Source organism: Saccoglossus kowalevskii, chromosome 8 (assembly GCF_978046115.1).
Source record: "Saccoglossus kowalevskii chromosome 8, keSacKowa6.1, whole genome shotgun sequence".
Lineage (NCBI taxonomy): Eukaryota > Metazoa > Hemichordata > Enteropneusta > Harrimaniidae > Saccoglossus > Saccoglossus kowalevskii.
Window position 1 is genome coordinate 5,729,300 of NC_140648.1, and position 19,043 is coordinate 5,748,342.

Genomic DNA, 19,043 nt, shown 5'->3' on the forward strand with positions numbered 1-19,043 from the left:
TGTACTACTGATTTGATGTCTCAATTGTGAGCAGAGTAATTCTAGTGGTGCATATGCCAACAAAGACACGAAGCAAAAAATAGGAACTGAAGTGAAAATACTACATTGGATTTTAGAGGTAACCTCGTGGGAGAAGTGCAGGTAATTGATAACAGATGTGAATGGTTGGTATTTTGAAACAGGTAAAGGAGGAAGAGTTGAAGTGATGTGATTAAGACTAGGGCATTGTGTAATAGTACTATACTTTTATAAAATCCGAGCAATGTGACTGACGCATGGCCGAAAGACTAAATGACAACCACATATTTCTCGTCTTCCAAAAGTAGAGAAACTTTGATGACTCAACAGATATTTGTTTTTCATTAGTTATAAAAAACCTTCATATATGTGTATATTTTCCAGTATCCACTCTTTCTGACCAATTTTTTGTGTGCTGCAGTGCATTTGAAATTTGTATTTGAAATTTCTTCAGTATAGGCAACTGAAACATCAGATAATATTCACCTTTTAGTGTTAGCGCCCTCAACATAAAAACGTACAGTATTGTAATGATTGACGTTGTGGGCGTAATTCAGGGTGAAAGTTCATTGCGTTGTGTTATCGTTTTTCAAGATGGCAGCCTCCGTGTGAAAGAAGTGCTTTTGTTTTTGTTGTGACTCTGGCAAATTGAGGCTTTGGTTGAGTGGTTGGAAGCTGAATTGCATACAGTCTTTGAAACGAAATCTCCTCACAATCATAGGTTAGTTTTATGTCGAAAAGTGCAGGGTATTATTAATTTAAACAGATACTAGGTCCAAGTCCCAAATCATTGTTCACGTAAGACATTGCACTTGAGGGAGGACTGTGCATTGTTGTATGCCGGGACGAGGGCACTACTACTGCATTTAGCTGTGTACCGTTGGTACAGCTTGTTATTCCAATAACTAATGAAATAACCATCACAGTGATACTAAAAAAAACATTACTACCTACATAGATGAAAAATAGAGGTCTATGGTTTCTGTGAGCAGTGGCAAGCGAAAATCATTATTATTGCCAAGTTGGTTCACTACTGATTTAGACTTGAACAACTTGTAATGAAACTACTTAAAGGCACATTTATTACTATCACATGCAATCATTACCACAAATGCAAAATGATTCTTCAGATGCAAGAATTTCCGCTCAGATTGCAGATTGCCAATTCTGCATCAGAGACTTCAGCAACAATGTGTATTGTGCGTGTGCTGTATTGTTGTTGTTAATAACTTGTGACAATATAGCAAGCCCATCACCTGTCTGTATCCTGCATGTAAACAGAGATTATGTAAAATAATGAATCAGACACTTCCCAGTATTCGTTTTGACTTCACAGAGGAACATGTGATTTTCAAAACAATTTGAAACACTTTGGAGCTGAGTTTTTGTCCCATAAATATGAGTATTAATTTTTCACATCACTGCTTATATGTATCTGGTTGTAGTTTGTTTCAGGAACGGAAAGCAGTGTATTGTGTTATTAAGGCAGGATATTATAGAATTGAATCTTGATTAGCAATGTCTTTGGCGGATGAATTATTAGCTGACTTGGAGGAGATCGCGGAGGAAGGAGAAGAACCTGAGATAAGTAATGAGCAGGATGATGGGATTGATGACATACAGGATGTTCCCATGGAGATGGACACCAACAGTGCAGAGTCCATAAAGAATATTGCAAAACTACGTGATGGTCAGCAAGTATGTAAACAATCTCAATAAAATAACTTTTCTTATAGTGGACTCCATATCCATGATATCATCATTGTTAATTAATTTTTGTCAAATCTTGTGCAGTGATTATTTCCAATCTACTGGGTATGCTCAGATGTGTGTAGTTGGAGGATGTCATATTAATCGTTAATATAAATATTATTATAATAACTGATGTATACATTATCTTTCAGATCTTGTTTTATAAAATTCTAATTAACTCCGCTCTGTACGTTGTTAATTGATCTACAAATTGTGATTAATTCTGATGGGTGTCTCAGTTGTATCCTAATTTATTCAATCACATTGTAGTTTATCACTAATCTTTTTTAACTTTTTTAAGTATTCTAATTTATGACTCAAACATAAGTGCAATTCCATCATTTGGTTCTGAAATAGACATCACAGACTGTAGAAATTTTACTGTCCACAAACAAATAATAACTGGTGCAAAATGATTTTAATATAAATACTCTAGTTTCAATTTTTTTTAATGTAAAGTATAAAATCTGAAATTAAGGATGCTGTATAGGTTTTTGGTATTGATTTTCTAAACTGATGTTTCCATATAAAATATTTACTGAACCATACAAAGCTATACATTAATGGAAAGCTTATTTCACACTGAATGTGAAATTGACAAACGATGTATTGCTAAAGGAACAGGAAAGATTGAAAAATACTAGAAAATACACCTAAATAGGATATTTATGGTTTTTGAAATTGCATTGGTTCATATGATGACAGTAACTCAAATTTATCAATCTTGTTGTCTAGTTAAAAAAGATTATGGCCCAAATTGAATATTATGAAAAGAAAAAGACCAAATCAGGTAAGAACACTCAAGAGATATCTCTCGAGACATGTCATTTTCTATCATACAACTTTCATATATGTTCATGATCCATGCTGTTTGACTTGGAGACTTCATCAGCCTCCATTGTTTACAAATAGTTAACATTGATTACCTGCCAATACAATGAAAACTAGCATTTTTCAAATGTTTTCTGTTGGTAATGTAGTGAAACAATAGTTTGCATATGTATATGTCAATTTAGTTATAGTTTCTCAATTTTTTGTTCCTAAATGTCATTCCAGTCGAATACAGATAGGGACTATTTCATTGACAGTGACTTCTTTATCACATAAATATGAAACCTTTGTTCATTGTAGGTGCAGCTGGACCTGTTGAGGCTGACCCTGAATATCAGTTGATTGTAGAAGCCAATAACCTCACTGTAGAAATTGACCATGAAATTGGTAAGTTGAAATTTACTGTTGAACTTGAGTAGAAGCTCTTTCCTGAAACCTCTTTTTTGATTGAACCATTAAAATAGATGATATAGTTGGCAAGAAAACTAATTGAAACTGTAAAAGAACCAGAAGTTCTTTGCTTGTGTTCATTAGCATTCAACAGTATTCACACACATTTTGAGCTATTACATGAACTCACTCAGTGTATGGTCTCATTGATGTATACTTACTGTACTGTCATTGTAATATCCTTATAACAACCTTATTATGTCAGATTAGAGTCCTCACATGTCATATATTATACCAATAATATTTGTTTTATCAGGTGCTGATTTTATTGTCCATTGAACTTGACAATAAAATGTGCTGGAAAATATCTGGCATTTGACCAGATTTGTCAGTAATATGAGGTTATTACGAGGACACCTCAAAGTATGCGCAAAGACAGTACAGTGGGAGTATCGTCCGACACGCAGCAAACTGTCTGTGTGCATACTTAAAGGTATCCTCGTAATAACCTTATTATGCCGAAATCCAAAAAGTTTAGATTAGAATCAGCGAACTTCTTTGTGGGGAGTCCGGTCAAATCCTGGTGGCAGTCATGTTTGTTTTTCCATATTTGGAATTTGCATTTTCTAATATGGTAGGATGAAAATACTCCATAAAATACAATTAAAAATTACGACACACTGTAATTACGGTGACAGATGTATAATAATTATATATAATTCCATATTATTTTCTGTTAGTTTGATGTCAACAGACATGAGGCATATCGTAGGATTATGTATTTATCACATTCATATTTCCACAATACGATAGTGAAACGATGGAGTATTGAAAGTGGAACTTTTGCTAAAATAACACTGAATACAAATATATTATTGTGCCCGCCTTGTATGCTAATTTTGTTGAAGCCACAGTGTTCTAATTCACACAAACGTCTTGTTTACGCTGTATGGTGATTCTGCTTGTTTGTTATGCATGTGATAATCTTTAAGATCTTCATGACTTTTCATGTGCTTACTTCCAGATGTTATCCACAAATTCTGTCGTGATCATTATATGAAGAGATTTCCAGAGTTAGAATCATTGGTACCCGGAGCTTCCGATTATATGAATACAGTTAAGGTTGGTATGGCTATGTCACTGTTAAGGTGGGTCGCAAGCTTTGCTGGGCTACCTATTTGAACAGATGGTAGCATTGTGTCCTTTCCAGGACTTTTTTGCAATTCAGTTTTGCCATGCCTTGCCTTACCTTAGAATTGTTATTATTATTTACGCTGTTGATTAATTTTTTTTATGCAAATTACCCTTCATGCTTGGATATTTATCTGGTAGTACATGAATTGTTTGATACTTGAAATCAGGAATATAAGTAAGTAGCCTACCGAGTACTTACTTTGTGTAGGATGCCCATAAATTGAATTGTTAGGATACCTTACATTTAGGCTGCTGAGAATAATCTGAATTCATTTTATGCTTGCGTCATGACTGTTTTGTACTCTACCTTTATGTAGGAACTTGGTAACAAATTAGAGAAAGCAAAGACAAATGAGAAACTACAGGAAATTTTGACACCAGCCGTTATCATGATAGTAAGTGTATCTGCATCAACGACACAAGGACAGTTAATGGAGGAAGACGAATTGAATCGTGTCTACGAAGCATGTGATATGGTAAGTATGCTGACAAGCTTTGATGCAATCAAATGGATTTTATTTTCAGTTTAATACAAATACTATTGCATGCATCTTGTGTGCATTTGTTGTGAACATTTTGTCGTATGCTTGCTTCTGAAAGTGACTATCCATTGACTTTGGCTTGTAAATTTGTTTCAGTCATTTTATGTCTGAACAATCAAACAAAATTAGGTGATCATTTTAGTTTATAAAATCTGACCTAGTTGCTTGCTGAACTAATAACTATGTATTATTCATGTGTTCTCATGAATGAGTGTGCATCACAGGCCAATTTATTACTTTATTTTGATTTAGATTTTGTAAGTAATAATCATTGATAAGGAAATTTCTCCTGAAACCTGATACGTCATATTTATTTACCAAAATACGAGTGTGTGACTGGTGTGATATGCGATGACTACTCTATTCAAATCAAATTGTGACATCACAGTCTCAATTTCCAAGATATTTGTTCACATAATTTTTAAAAAATACTCCCGGTAATTCACTTATTCACCTTTTTAAATGTATGTTTCCCAAAACGAAACCAGTGTCCATTGCTTTCTATGATGTCATTGTCATAACTCGCATGGATTGGGATCTTTATCGCAAATGGCAAAACTGACCAGCACTTCTAATGTTAGTTTGTTTGTGTTTCTTTACTAGGCTATGGATCTAAATGAAGCTAAACTAAAGGTATTAGCATATGTAGAATCCAGAATGTCGTTTATTGCTCCTAATTTATCGATCATAGTAGGTGCTTCCACGGCAGCCAAATTAATGGGTATGTGCAATTAGTTGTTTTTTTGTTTCCCAGAAAACTAACGACATTTACAGAGAAAATTAAATGAGTATTGCTTAAATTAAGTGGCACAATGTTTAATTCAATGTTGTGCCAGTGCTTGTTTCTATGAAAACAATAAATGTAACTCTACAATTCATTCTTCTTCAGGCATATTGGAATGAAATGGTCACAAAGCATATCCTTTTAATGACGACATGATTTATTTATTATTTACATTTGTAGGTGCTGCTGGTGGTCTTAGTCATTTATCACGAATGCCGTCATGTAATATATTAGTATTAGGAACACAGAAGAAAACTATGATGGGTTTTTCCAGTACTGTCACCAACCCACACACTGGGTATATTTATTATTGTGATCTAGTACAGGCCACTCCATCGGTAAGTTTATTTAACATTTTATTCGCCAAGACTCAGCTGTCTCTCTGATCATTTGTCGTCTATGTTAACGATCCACTCCACTAGGATTGCCCTCATAATCACTTTTGTGTGTGTGTCGTCTTCACGCATTAAAGTGCCTGTGAAATGGCTGCTATTTTCACGCCTAAAATTATCAATTGATACATAAATATTATTAATTTTTATGTTTCTAAGCATGAATTATTTTTTTTAAGTGAAAAAATGTGTTTTAAACTCAGTCTACGGCAACTTTATTTTTGTGTATTTTAAAACGAGGCTCCTCATTAGCTTCTCATTTGCATACAGAAATTCCCCTTGTGATGTCAGAAGGGGAAGTCGCATGGCAGCTTGCATTGCCGATACGTGTAAATAAGGCAAATTTCTTGTGCAGTTTTCTCGTTTTTGACTATATTGTCACTTACGTACTTGTTCGTCGAGGAAGAATGGACCATAATGAACACATAGTATCAATTTTTGTAGCATTGGGTTGAGTTAGATGCGAAATATGTTCGTTCTAGTGTAGCTGGTCACCGTGATTGTCACCGACACTGGCGCACGTTTGTACACTGTTGCTGGACAAAATATAATTTGACGTCGGAATTATCTCATTATTTAGCAGGTTACTAGGCACGTCACTACACTGTTTTATTTCATCGATCGTCTGGGTAAAACTTTCAAAATTAAAATAAAAGAGAACATATTTTAACATTCTAAACATTAGACTATAGTGATCACTATAAAATAATTAAAAAATCACAGTTACTAAATAACTGACAGCCGCGTGGAAATAAATTGACATTTTGTTGAAATAGGTTGGCTCACGGCGAGGGCAAGTGCGTGCATTAAAAGCGGCGTTTAATTGGATAACAAAAATAATCAAGATCGACACACATACAGATAAATTCAGAGTGGATTCGAGTTAGCTTGATCCATGGCGTGATTGTCATAATTATAACATCGTATTAAAACTTTATTTGGTGGAAACACATTGACCAAGCCCGGATTCTTATTTCATAAATTATTACGCAGATCAAGCTGCAAGCATGGAGGTAAAAAAGAACAGAGGTGTGAATTCGACATTCAACACCAATCACCAAACAATTCAGAAACTTTTAGCCTTCGAAAATGAAAACAATTAGCAGCGTGTAAAGGCTGTGTAATTTCCTGTCTGTCCAAAGCTTCGTTTTCGTGTCACTGTCAAAATTATTGCTACTCTTTACTTGACTAAATGGTCTCTATAAAACGATAATTAGGATCGCAAAAAAGTCAACTCATTTGAAACACTTGCCGTCTCTCTCTCTCTCTTCTGAAATCTGCCTCGGTGATCATGGGCTGGTGCGTAATCTATTTCTTTCAAAAGTGTTGCGCCAGGTTTATGTCGTCGGCGTTTCTCTTTAAACCTAGTTGTTTTTTTCATGGACGAGGACAGTTTTTCCAAAAAAAAAGAAGCTGAGGTTAAGTGGCTTTCGTCCACTGATGTCGCACTTTCGGATCGATTAGAAGCGTGTGAATACTTACATTATGACTATACGTTTCACTGCAACTGCCCATAACACAACATCTAAAAACTGTCTCTCAAAAAAAAAAAAAATAGACAAAAAAAAGAAAAAAAACGCCGACCGAAAAATGTATATCGTTTAAAAGTATACTAAATGACCAGTGTTATTACGGCTCAGGGGTATAACTTCCTCTCACATTTTGGCATTTGGTGGCGCACTTTCGGCGAGAGTCGGAGATCCGGAAACAGTCGACCGTTTCAGGATAGGTGGGCGTGGCTACAACACGAGAAATATCCCAAATGTACTTGGATACGAGTAATCATTTTCAGCAAAAAAATCAATAACTGCCCATTTCAGTGGGATACTGATCTAAAATGGGAAACGTGAGGGTGGGCATTGCACAGGCACTTTAACTCTTCTGTGATTTTTTTTTGCTGGGCTGATTTCGTTCAAACTTGGCATGCATGTCACAACTTCATTCTAGTTACCGTAGGTGGAAAAATCTGGAAAAAATTCTGTCCAACCATTGCCATGAAACAGCCATTTTTGAATTCCTTTGCATCAAATGCATCTTGTACAAATCTTGGAGTAAAAACCTTGGACATATCTCATTCTACTCAACTTGAGTGTGTGCCCGAATTCACTATGTTTTTTTTATATCTTTTTTCATTGTTGAGAAATTTGACCTCAATCTTTTCACCACTAACAGCTTTTTAATTCTTCTGCAATTTCTTTGGCTGGGTCAATTTCATTCAAACTTGGCAGGCAGATCACACCTTCTAGTTATGCAGTAAAATCTAAAGAAAAAAAATCCTTGCGCACCATTGTCATGGCTACAGCTGAAAAAAGGAATTCCTTTTGTGCCAAATGTATCTGCTCCTACAAATCTTGGAATAAAAACCTTGGACATATTCTACTCAGATTGAGTGTGTGCCTAAATTTACTATTTTGTTTTTGAGTTGACGCTAGTGCCTTTACTGGAATGACAAGATCCACATTCAGTGCTAGCCTAAATTGTTATTTACACTTGACTTCAATTGTGTTAATAAACCACTACAGAAGTCTCTTGTCTGTGTGTCTGTTTAAACTTGTCTGTTCGTCTGTCTATCTATCTCTGTCTGTCAAAATAATATCTCAGACTCTAGTTCAATTGAAACTGATTGTAGTGCATAGATGTTGTATGATAAACGCAACACTTATGATTTGTTATTAAATGCATGCTAAAAACGTTTTTTTTTTTGCATAATAATTACTTAATTTTGGCATTTAAATTTGTAATTTATCCATTGTGCTTATTTTGAAAAATAGAGAAAAATAAATGAAAAAATAAGAAAAATGAAAATATTCCCAAAAAAAAAATATTTTTCAGGATCTTCGAAAAAAAGCAGCTAGGCTTGTTGCTGCCAAGTGTACACTAGCAGCCCGCGTTGACAGCTTTCAGGATACCTCTCTCGGTGAAGCTGGACAAACACTAAGAGAAGAAATTGAAAGAAAGTTAGATAAATTACAGGAGCCTCCTCCGGTTAAACAAGCTAAGCCACTTCCTGCTCCAATTGATCCTGTCAGAAAGAAGAGAGGGGGCAGAAGGTGAGTTACCGGTACCTATACATCCGTTGAGATATGCCACTTTGGTAATCTATCATAAACATTAATTAACAATGAAACTAAGGTAAATATTACCTGCATTTAATATCAAACCAATAAATTTATTTTTATGTGTTATAATATTCATGAATGAGTAATAATAATTGTTCATAATCCCTAAAAACAAGTTATTCGAATGTGAATCAGCATGTATGGATGAATCAATGCAACTGAACAAATCAGTGTGACCGGACTGACTGTATTCTAGATCACTTGTAACCAAGTAATTCACCAACAAAATTACAACCATTGCATAATATACCAAAAACACAGTTTAATTTTTTCATAAATAGGAATATCACATTTATTTCATGTACTAAAATTGTAACCTAAATGCCATGCTAAATGACAGACTGTCTCTCTCATCTGACATTGAAATGAGAGTGACATCTAAATTTGAATTCAAATAACAATGCATGTACATGATGATAGTTTCTCATTTGTACATTGTAACTATCAACCTGAGTATCTACCCTCTGTCAAACATTGTTAATAACTTTTTCATCATCAAGTCAACTTTGACAAAATTCTGTAACTGTTTCTAATTTATATTTTGATCAAGACAGTTGATCCAAAATTAACTGAGAAACTATAATAGAAAAATATACAAAATGTTTCAGAGATACAAATGTTGTTGATACAAATGAACCTTTAATGCATTTTTTAATAACTGTATAGGTGGTTGTTAATAAAAATATTCAATATTGTTATTAAGTATTTCTACATTGATTTTTTGCATAATTTTAATGGGGCTGTTTACTTCATCTCAAAATATTGGACATTTGCATGCCTTCAGTTTAAAGTGCCTGTGCAATGCCCACTCTCACGTTAACTATTTTAGATCCGTGTCCTACTGAAGTGGGCAGTTATTGATTTTTTTTGTCAAAATGGTTACTCCTGTCCAAGTAAATTTAAGATATATCTCGTGCTGTAGCCACGCCCACCTATCCTGAAACGGTCGACTGTTTCCGGATTTCCGACTCTCGCCGAAAGTGCGCCACCAAATGCCAAAATATGAGAGGAAGCCATACTCCTGAGCTGTACTTATATAACACTGCGTGATTCAACATACTTTTAAACGATATACATTTTTCGGTCGGCATTTCTTTTTTTTGTCATTTTTTTTTTTTTTTGAGATAGAGAGTTTTTAGAAGTTGTTTTCAGAACAAACGTTTGTGATGGTTAAACGTTGTGTTGTGGGCGGTTGCAGTAATACGTATAGTCATAGTGTAAGTATTCACACTTTTCCAAACGATCCGAAGGTGCGACGTCAGTAAACGAAAGCCGTGAAAACAACGAGAAAAGGTTGGGGTGGACCTTCTCCTTACAGCGTCATATGTAGTGTCCACTTCACCTCAGATTCTTTTTTCGAAAAACTGTCTTCGGCCGTGAAAAAACAACTAGGTTTTAAAGAGAAGCGCCGACAACTTAAACCTGGCGCAATACCAACAATTTTGAAAGAAATAGATTCCGAACCAGCCCATGATCACCGAGGCGGATTTCAGAAGAGCGAGAGACGTCGGGTAAGTGTTTCAAATCATTTGACTTGTTTTGCCATCCTGATTATCGCTTTATAGAGACAATTAAGTATGCGTTATGTAAAGGTATCAATAATTTTTGATAGTAACACGAAAACGACGCGTCGGACAAACAGGAAATTACGCAGTCCTTACACACTGCTAATTGTTTTCATTTTCGCAGGCTAAAAGTTTCTGAATTGTTCGGTGATTGGTGCTGAATGTCGAATCAGTTATGAGACATGACAAAACAAACGCTGCCAGTGATAGATTTCGCGAATAAAAAACAAAATTAACGCAATCAAAGGCGCCGACCACACGCGTTGGAAATACTAGTAGATAGTACACGATGTTTCGAATCAAAAGATGTCGATCAACGTTGAACTAGATAGAGGTTCGCGTCGCCACATTGAGACAGGGTCGCGTCGATGCGGTGGGTCGAGATGTTCAATTTGGGTTGAAATGTCTTGGGTCGAGATGTCTAGAAATCATTTATGGAATAAGAATCCGGGCTTTGGCTGTCAATGCGTTATCACCAAGTAAATAAGTATGACAATCACGCTAACTCGAGTCCACTCTGAATTAGTCTGTATGTGTGTTGCTCTCAATTATTTTTGTTATCCAAGTAAACGCCACCAGTCACGCACTTGTCCTTGTCGTGACCCGACGCGTTCACCCATTTCAACTGAATCTATTTCCACGCGGCGGTCATTTATTTAGTAACTGTGATTTGTCGTTTTTTTTAGTTATTTCCCTATTTTATTGATCACTAAAGTTTAACGTCTAGAATGTCAAAATATGTTTTCTTTTTATTTTAATTTTGATGCTTCTACTGGAAATGTACTTCAATAGAGCATGTATGATATGATTCTTTATGGTTTTCTATCTACTATTGTTGAATCAAAATGCTCTCATTATAATTTACAGATTACGTAGAAGAGCTCTTCAATACACTAGACTTGTATGTTGGAGGAGATTGTGTATTACATACACTTGATGATGCACCCCTGCCACTCAACAGCCAGTATGCCCACCCTGACAAAGTCTCGGCAGTTCATTGCCACACTGCAAGATTCACATAACAGTGTAAATACATTTCCAGATGCTGCAACAATTATGCTAATAAAAAACAGGCTACGTTACACAGTTCACATATTTTATTTAGACTTGTGATGAACAAGGAAATATGACAATGTAAACATTGGATCGTCTGTACACGTATGTGAGGAAAATAATGTGAATAAAATATAATTTGTACATGGATTACTATTACTATAGTATATGGTTTTAATTGAGTGACACTGTGTGACAATGAAAAAAAGGAAACACATCTTCAGATTTTGGAATCCATGAAAAACCAAGATTTGGTAATTTAAGTCCTAAATAATTCTCTGACATAAATATTGATAAATCTGTTACTGCTCACTCTGGTAGTACTGTAGTCTTTTTCAAGGAACTTCAAGTATCCCCTCGTTAACCTGTGGAGGTTTAGAAAATAAATAAGGTCACAATCTTTATTTGGCATTTGTTTATACGTAATTCATTCGTTTTATGATGCATCTTTTGTTACTATAATAAAGGCAACTATTATTATGTTATATATGTGTTTGAATTATGGATGAAAAAAATATTGAACACATTTACAATTAGTACATAAGTATAAACAATTGCCACCCAATCCTCTCAAACGATTATTCAAAAAATAATTAAATTTGTTTTCTTCATTTTCGTTTCATAATAATATGTCAATTTTATTTCACCAAACATTTTTCAAATTTACGTTTAAAATTTTGAAACTTGCGGATGTAATGCACACCCGCGCTTCGTGTGGAGGGAAGCCAGGTCAAAACATTGGGCATTTTACGTGTGTAGAGCAGCCCACAGAGACGTCGGCCGATCCCAACAACCATATCAGAAATTGTTGATGGTGGAAAAAAATAAGAGTTTCATTTGTGCAAAAAAAAAAAAAAAATCAAACGTGATAAAGTAAAACGCCGATGACATTCGGGCCACACGAGACACTCACGCCTTCGACCATGAACGAAAATCTAATATATGGATGCCAATGCACGTTTGAACGAAGCAGGCAATATTTCTGAGGAAATTCGCGATCTAAGTTTATCGAGCATAATAAAGAGTTCACACATACCTCTTTGAAATTATCGATAAGATATTTTATAAAGAGTAGTAAGCTCAACTAGAACAAAAAAAACTAGAACTTCTTACCGACTCGAAAGTTGTCCAGTGCCGAGGTTCAGCGATAGTTTACAAACGTGCGCCGGGGACGGTGACATCACTCCGACCAGCCACACCAGGACGGACATATCTCGCATCTAACTCAACCCCATGCAACAAATTTGATATCCAAGTGTTCATTATGGCCCGTTCTTCCTCGACGAAAAAGTACATAAGTGACAATGTAGTCAAAGACGAGAAAACTGCACAAGAAATTGGCCTTATTTACACGTATCGGCAATGCGAGCTGCCCAGCAACTTCCCTTTCTGACGTCACAAGGGGAATTTCTGTATGGCAATGAATAGCTAATGAGGAGCCTCGTTTTAAAATACAAAAAATAAAGTTGCTGTAGACTGAGTTTAAAACACATGTTTTCACTTAAAAAAAATAATTTATGCTTAGAAACATAAAAATTAATAATATTTATGTATCAATTGATAATTTTAGACGTGAAAATAGCAGCCATTTCACAGGCACTTTAAAGTCAAAGATAATAATGTCAAATTCAATGTTTTTTTACTAGATTAAGGAAAATGAAAGAGAAATATGGTATGACAGAAATGAGAAAGGCAGCAAATAGAATGACATTTGGTGCAATTGAGGAAGATGCGTATCAGGACGCTATGGGGTATTCTAGCGGCATGATCGGTAAATCGGGCACGGGGAGAATACGTGGTCCTCAAGTAGACACTAAAACACAAGTCAAGCTATCCAAAAGTTTACAGGTTTGTCTGATTTGTTTGTTTTTGTCTTCATATAACAAGAATCTGTTTACAAAAACATAATGTTCTGATTTCTGCTGCATCTTAAATACTTTGTCGTGTTTTTTTTTTTAATGCAGAGAACATTACAAAAACAACAGACATATGGTGGTAAATCAACAGTAAGAGGACGAGAGACGTCGGGTACAGCATCTAGCGTGGCATTTACACCATTACAGGTTGGCACATTACATTCTCTTTCCCTCTGAAGTATTGTGTCTGGTCATTCACCACTACCAAAACAGCATCCCACTCCCACAGTACAAGTAACTGTAAAGTATTGTGTCTGGTCATTCACCACTACCAAAACAGCATCCCACTCCCACAGTACAAGTAACTGTAAAGTATTGTGTCTGGTCATCCACCACTACCAAAACAGCATCCCACTCCCACAGTACAAGTAACTGTAAAGTATTGTGTCTGGTCATTCACCACTACCAAAACAGCATCCCACTCCCACAGTACAAGTAACTGTAAAGTATTGTGTCTGGTCATTCACCACTACCAAAACAGCATCCCACTCCCACAGTACAAGTAACTGTAAATTATTGTGTCTGGTCATTCACCACTACCAAAACAGCATCCCACTCCCACAGTACAAGTAACTGTAAAGTATTGTGTCTGGTCATTCACCACTACCAAAACAGCATCCCACTCCCACAGTACAAGTAACTGTAAAGTATTGTGTCTGGTCATTCACCACTACCAAAACAGCATCCCACTCCCACAGTACAAGTAACTGTAAAGTATTGTGTCTGGTCATTCGCCACTACCAAAACAGCATCCCACTCCCACAGTACAAGTAACTGTAAAGTATTGTGTCTGGTCATTCACCACTACCAAAACAGCATCCCACTCCCACAGTACAAGTAACTGTAAAGTATTGTGTCTGGTCATTCACCACTACCAAAACAGCATCCCACTCCCACAGTACAAGTAACTGTAAAGTATTGTGTCTGGTCATTCACCACTACCAAAACAGCATCCCACTCCCACAGTACAAGTAACTGTAAATTATTGTGTCTGGTCATTCACCACTACCAAAACAGCATCCCACTCCCACAGTACAAGTAACTGTAAAGTATTGTGTCTGGTCATTCACCACTACCAAAACAGCATCCCACTCCCACAGTACAAGTAACTGTAAAGTATTGTGTCTGGTCATTCACCACTACCAAAACAGCATCCCACTCCCACAGTACAAGTAACTGTAAAGTATTGTGTCTGGTCATTCACCACTACCAAAACAGCATCCCACTCCCACAGTACAAGTAACTGTAAAGTATTGTGTCTGGTCATTCACCACTACCAAAACAGCATCCCACTCCCACAGTACAAGTAACTGTAAAGTATTGTGTCTGGTCATTCACCACTACCAAAACAGCATCCCACTCCCACAGTACAAGTAACTGTAAAGTATTGTGTCTGGTCATTCACCACTACCAAAACAGCATCCCACTCCCACAGTACAAGTAACTGTAAAGTATTGTGTCTGGAATGTTTGAACCAAAATATGTTTTATTCAGTGTGTGTGTAATTGTTATCCCCACTGAGTTTTGTTTGATTGATTACTGCTACTACCCGGTAGTATTTAATTAATTGTTCTTGTTTTATAGGGTCTTGAAATTGTAAATCCAAATGCTGCTGAAAAGAAGTCTGAAGAGGAGAACGCTAAATATTTCTCAGCTACTGCTGGATTTCTTAAAGTAACTAAAGAAGAAGAAATGAATTGATCCGAGTTGTAATCTGATGTGTCCCTCACCTCAAACAAAGCCTATTTTAAAACATCTTATTTTTTTATAGTTTATAAAGATTCCTGGCAGTTTTTCTGTACATGTGTGTCAAGATCAAATTACAAACTGTCCAGACCTCGTGAAAGATATCATTAAATATAATTGGGGAAATCAGTATTGTCTTTTGTTGTGCTGTGATATCTGAGTATTTCTATAGTTTTAACTTATTCGATTTGTGCAGTATTGTTAAGTGGAAGTGTCATTTGAAGCCTGGATATTTTATTTCATTCAATTCCATATCTGAGAAGTGCTTGTCATTGTGATTTTTGATTTACGGGTATGTAAAACGAAATTACATTAACGGATGTAACTGATAACTTTTCCAATGAAATCCTTAGCACCCCGTTGACAGGCCAGTCACACTGGTTCTCACCACAAGAGGTTACGATCCCCCCTGCCAAATGCTAAGAACAACTGAAACTAATATCTACATATTTACATGAAAAATTGTCCACCTGTGCGGATCTATTTGTGCAGGAGTTTTACGACCGTATGCCCTTACTGACGTCATTGTGTAGTCATGTACATGTATGTTATGATTGTAGGTAGATTTATTAGATGAGGTTTGTAAGTGATGTGTTATGCCGTTGTGTAGTCATGTACATGTATGTTATGATTGTAGGTAGATTTATAAGATGAGGTTTGTAAGTGATGTGTTATGTCATTGTGTAGTCATGTACATGTATGTTATGATTGTAGATAGATTTATTAGATGAGGTTTGTAAGTGATGTGTTATGCCATTGTGTAGTCATGTACATGTATGTTATGATTGTAGGTAGATTTATAAGATGAGGTTTGTAAGTGATGTGTTATGTCATTGTGTAGTCATGTACATGTATGTTATGATTGTAGGTAGATTTATAAGATGAGGTTTGTAAGTGATGTGTTATGTCATTGTGTAGTCATGTACATGTATGTTATGATTGTAGGTAGATTTATTAGATGAGGTTTGTAAGTGATGTGTGTTATGTCATTGTGTAGTCATGTACATGTATGTTATGATTGTAGGTAGATTTATTAGATGAGGTTTGTAAGTGATGTGTTATGTCATTGTGTAGTCATGTATGTTATGATTGTAGGTAGATTTATTAGATGAGGTTTGTAAGTGATGTGTTATGTCATTGTGTAGTCATGTACATGTATGTTATGATTGTAGGTAGATTTATTAGATGAGGTTTGTAAGTGATGTGTTATGTCATTGTGTAGTCATGTACATGTATGTTATGATTGTAGGTAGATTTATTAGATGAGGTTTGTAAGTGATGTGTTATGTCATTGTGTAGTCATGTACATGTATGTTATGATTGTAGGTAGATTTATTAGATGAGGTTTGTAAGTGATGTGTTATGTCATTGTGTAGTCATGTACATGTATGTTTATATGATTGTAGGTAGATTTATTAGATGAGGTTTGTAAGTGATGTGTTATGTCATTGTGTAGTCATGTACATGTATGTTATGATTGTAGGTAGATTTATTAGATGAGGTTTGTAAGTGATGTGTTATGTCATTGTGTAGTCATGTACATGTATGTTATGATTGTAGGTAGATTTATTAGATGAGGTTTGTAAGTGATGTGTTATGTCATTGTGTAGTCATGTACATGTATGTTATGATTGTAGGTAGATTTATTAGATGAGGTTTGTAAGTGATGTGTTATGTCATTGTGTAGTCATGTACATGTATGTTATGATTGTAGGTAGATTTATTAGATGAGGTTTGTAAGTGATGTGTTATGTCATTGTGTAGTCATGTACATGTATGTTATGATTGTAGGTAGATTTATTAGATGAGGTTTGTAAGTGATGTGTTATGTCATTGTGTAGTCATGTACTTGTATGTTTATATGATTGTAGGTAGATTTATTAGATGAGGTTTGTAAGTGATGTGTTATGTCATTGTGTAGTCATGTACATGTATGTTTATATGATTGTAGGTAGATTTATTAGATGAGGTTTGTAAGTGATGTGTTATGCCATAATGATTGACCTGAATTAAAGAGTCATTGCAAGGTGGTGCATTCAAAATTGAATGACAAATATTCATTTTTTAGAAATTACTGGCAAGTAAAAGCACTGGCAAGTTTTTATCTTGTGCTATTTTGCTGGTGGTTATTATTTATTTCGCAAAGCATGTATTGTGTTTTTCATTTTTAAATACCCGGTACAGCAATAATTTTACTCATTTCTGTTTTATGTAAACAAACATGCATACGAAAGTGGACCTTTGTTGTATATCACTGTACATACTGGTATCATAGTGGTGTATCTTCATCACAAAGTTCTTTGATAATGACAAAAAAATGCTTTTTACCATCACATTTTTATTTCAACAAATGAAGGCTGTTGTAAGACTTTTATAAACACATTATAGCAGTATTTTGGGATCATTTTTATTCCCAGAATGTGAACTTCTTGTTGGTTTCTGTATGCATCAATGAATATATAATAAAATATCTATTATCTGTGTACTTTAATTGTAAAGTTGCCAAGAATACTGACCCAATAAAGGAACCTTCTTATACCAACAAACTTGTAACATTACAATGGTTTTCTCATATTTAAATTATTATCATTTAAGTATCAATATTTATGTCATTAACAATATTACCATATAAATGGTAGGGTTTTATTTGCTGAAATATAGATGAGTGTTGTTGATTAGAAATGCTTATGCATGTGTAACCATTTGCTCTATTAGGAGTCAGTGGTGTGTGCCTATGGCCTAAAGAAGTAATATTTAAATGTCCAGTATTTGATTAAAGCAACTGATAGTTTACCTGCAATTCTAATAGAACAAATACTGTATCATGAATGCCAAATTTCAAAGTATGACTTGTCAGTACTGTTATCAGATTTACATGATTGGTCAAAATCTTCACGGTTGAGCCAAGATCAAATATAGAATTACCAATATTGTCCCAAAAATTATATTGTTTTTGAGAGATTGCTTGATATATTTCATTAATATGATGGCACAAATACCATGCATGATGGATCCTATCTCAACACCATCAGATGTGTTTCTATGGATACCGGAAATTTATACCAGTCAACTTGCATCTACACATGAAGCAGATGATGGCCAGACCCAGATCATCTGTTAACACCAACAGTCTACCATTACATCATCCATGTTCAAAGCTGAGTTGAGTACATCAGAACAGCAAATGACAGAAGAGGCAGCTGGAAGGCTCAGATTTACACTGGTATTTTGGCAGCCAAAGCTATAGTTTCTTCCTTGTCTCTTATGAGCAGTTTGAGTTGGATGGTGATTTACCTTTATCTTGTCTAGTGTTGAATTCAGTACATTCCCATTCAATACAGTATTGATAAGATACTTTCAGTCTAATAGAACACATCACTCTGTCAGATAGTGGATGAACACACAAAGACGTGTGCCAGGTGCAGCTCTCCACGTACAACCACTGCAGAGATTGATGAACGGGCTCTACATAGTGCACAGTTTTGTTAACATTTCTGGACGCACTACTTTGGTGGTACTGTCCTCATCAACCTGACAGTGGGGGTTTCCCATTATTCCACTCGGAATGAGTGTGACTGTCATCACAGATGGTTTGGGAATTAGGTGGCAGGGTGGTATTGGACATGACTTCACAGTGACTGTCACAATTTCTGGCGGACATCATAGTGAAAGAGTAACGCATTCATTGGCAGGAAATTACTGCAGTTCAAAATAGGACAGTGATGGCATATTTCAACAATA

At 35.4% G+C, this 19,043-nt stretch overlaps 1 protein-coding gene and 2 long non-coding RNA genes across 3 annotated transcripts; 2 read left to right on the forward strand and 1 right to left on the reverse strand.

The window, feature by feature from the left end:
* Window positions 1-578: 578 nt before the first annotated feature.
* LOC100378894 (U4/U6 small nuclear ribonucleoprotein Prp31-like) lies at window positions 579-15,431 on the forward strand. Its single transcript, XM_085502080.1, has 12 exons — window positions 579-739; window positions 1,464-1,716; window positions 2,506-2,560; window positions 2,902-2,988; window positions 4,016-4,113; window positions 4,503-4,661; window positions 5,331-5,448; window positions 5,692-5,849; window positions 8,736-8,953; window positions 13,287-13,488; window positions 13,605-13,703; window positions 15,141-15,431. The coding sequence occupies exons 2-12, from the start codon at window positions 1,537-1,539 to the stop codon at window positions 15,255-15,257; spliced, it is 1,491 nt and encodes a 496-aa protein (XP_085358206.1). The 5' UTR covers window positions 579-739; window positions 1,464-1,536; the 3' UTR covers window positions 15,258-15,431.
* On the forward strand, window positions 9,922-11,790 carry LOC146739242 (uncharacterized). Its single transcript, XR_014930060.1, has 2 exons — window positions 9,922-10,533; window positions 11,455-11,790. It is a non-coding gene; the product is annotated as an uncharacterized LOC146739242 (long non-coding RNA).
* Window positions 11,667-13,060, reverse strand: LOC146739243 (uncharacterized). The gene is made up of 2 exons (XR_014930059.1): window positions 12,754-13,060; window positions 11,667-12,005 (listed from the first exon to the last, which is right to left on the reverse strand). It is a non-coding gene; the product is annotated as an uncharacterized LOC146739243 (long non-coding RNA).
* Window positions 15,432-19,043: the final 3,612 nt, after the last annotated feature.

Coding starts and splice junctions, on each gene's coding strand:
- LOC100378894 (XM_085502080.1), top strand. CDS start 1,537: ATGTCTTTGGCGGATGAATTATTAGCTGACTTGGAGGAGATCGCGGAG. Junction 1,717..2,505: donor AACTACGTGATGGTCAGCAA/GTATGTAAACAA, acceptor CTTGTTGTCTAG/TTAAAAAAGATTATGGCCCA. Junction 2,561..2,901: donor AAAGAAAAAGACCAAATCAG/GTAAGAACACTC, acceptor TGTTCATTGTAG/GTGCAGCTGGACCTGTTGAG.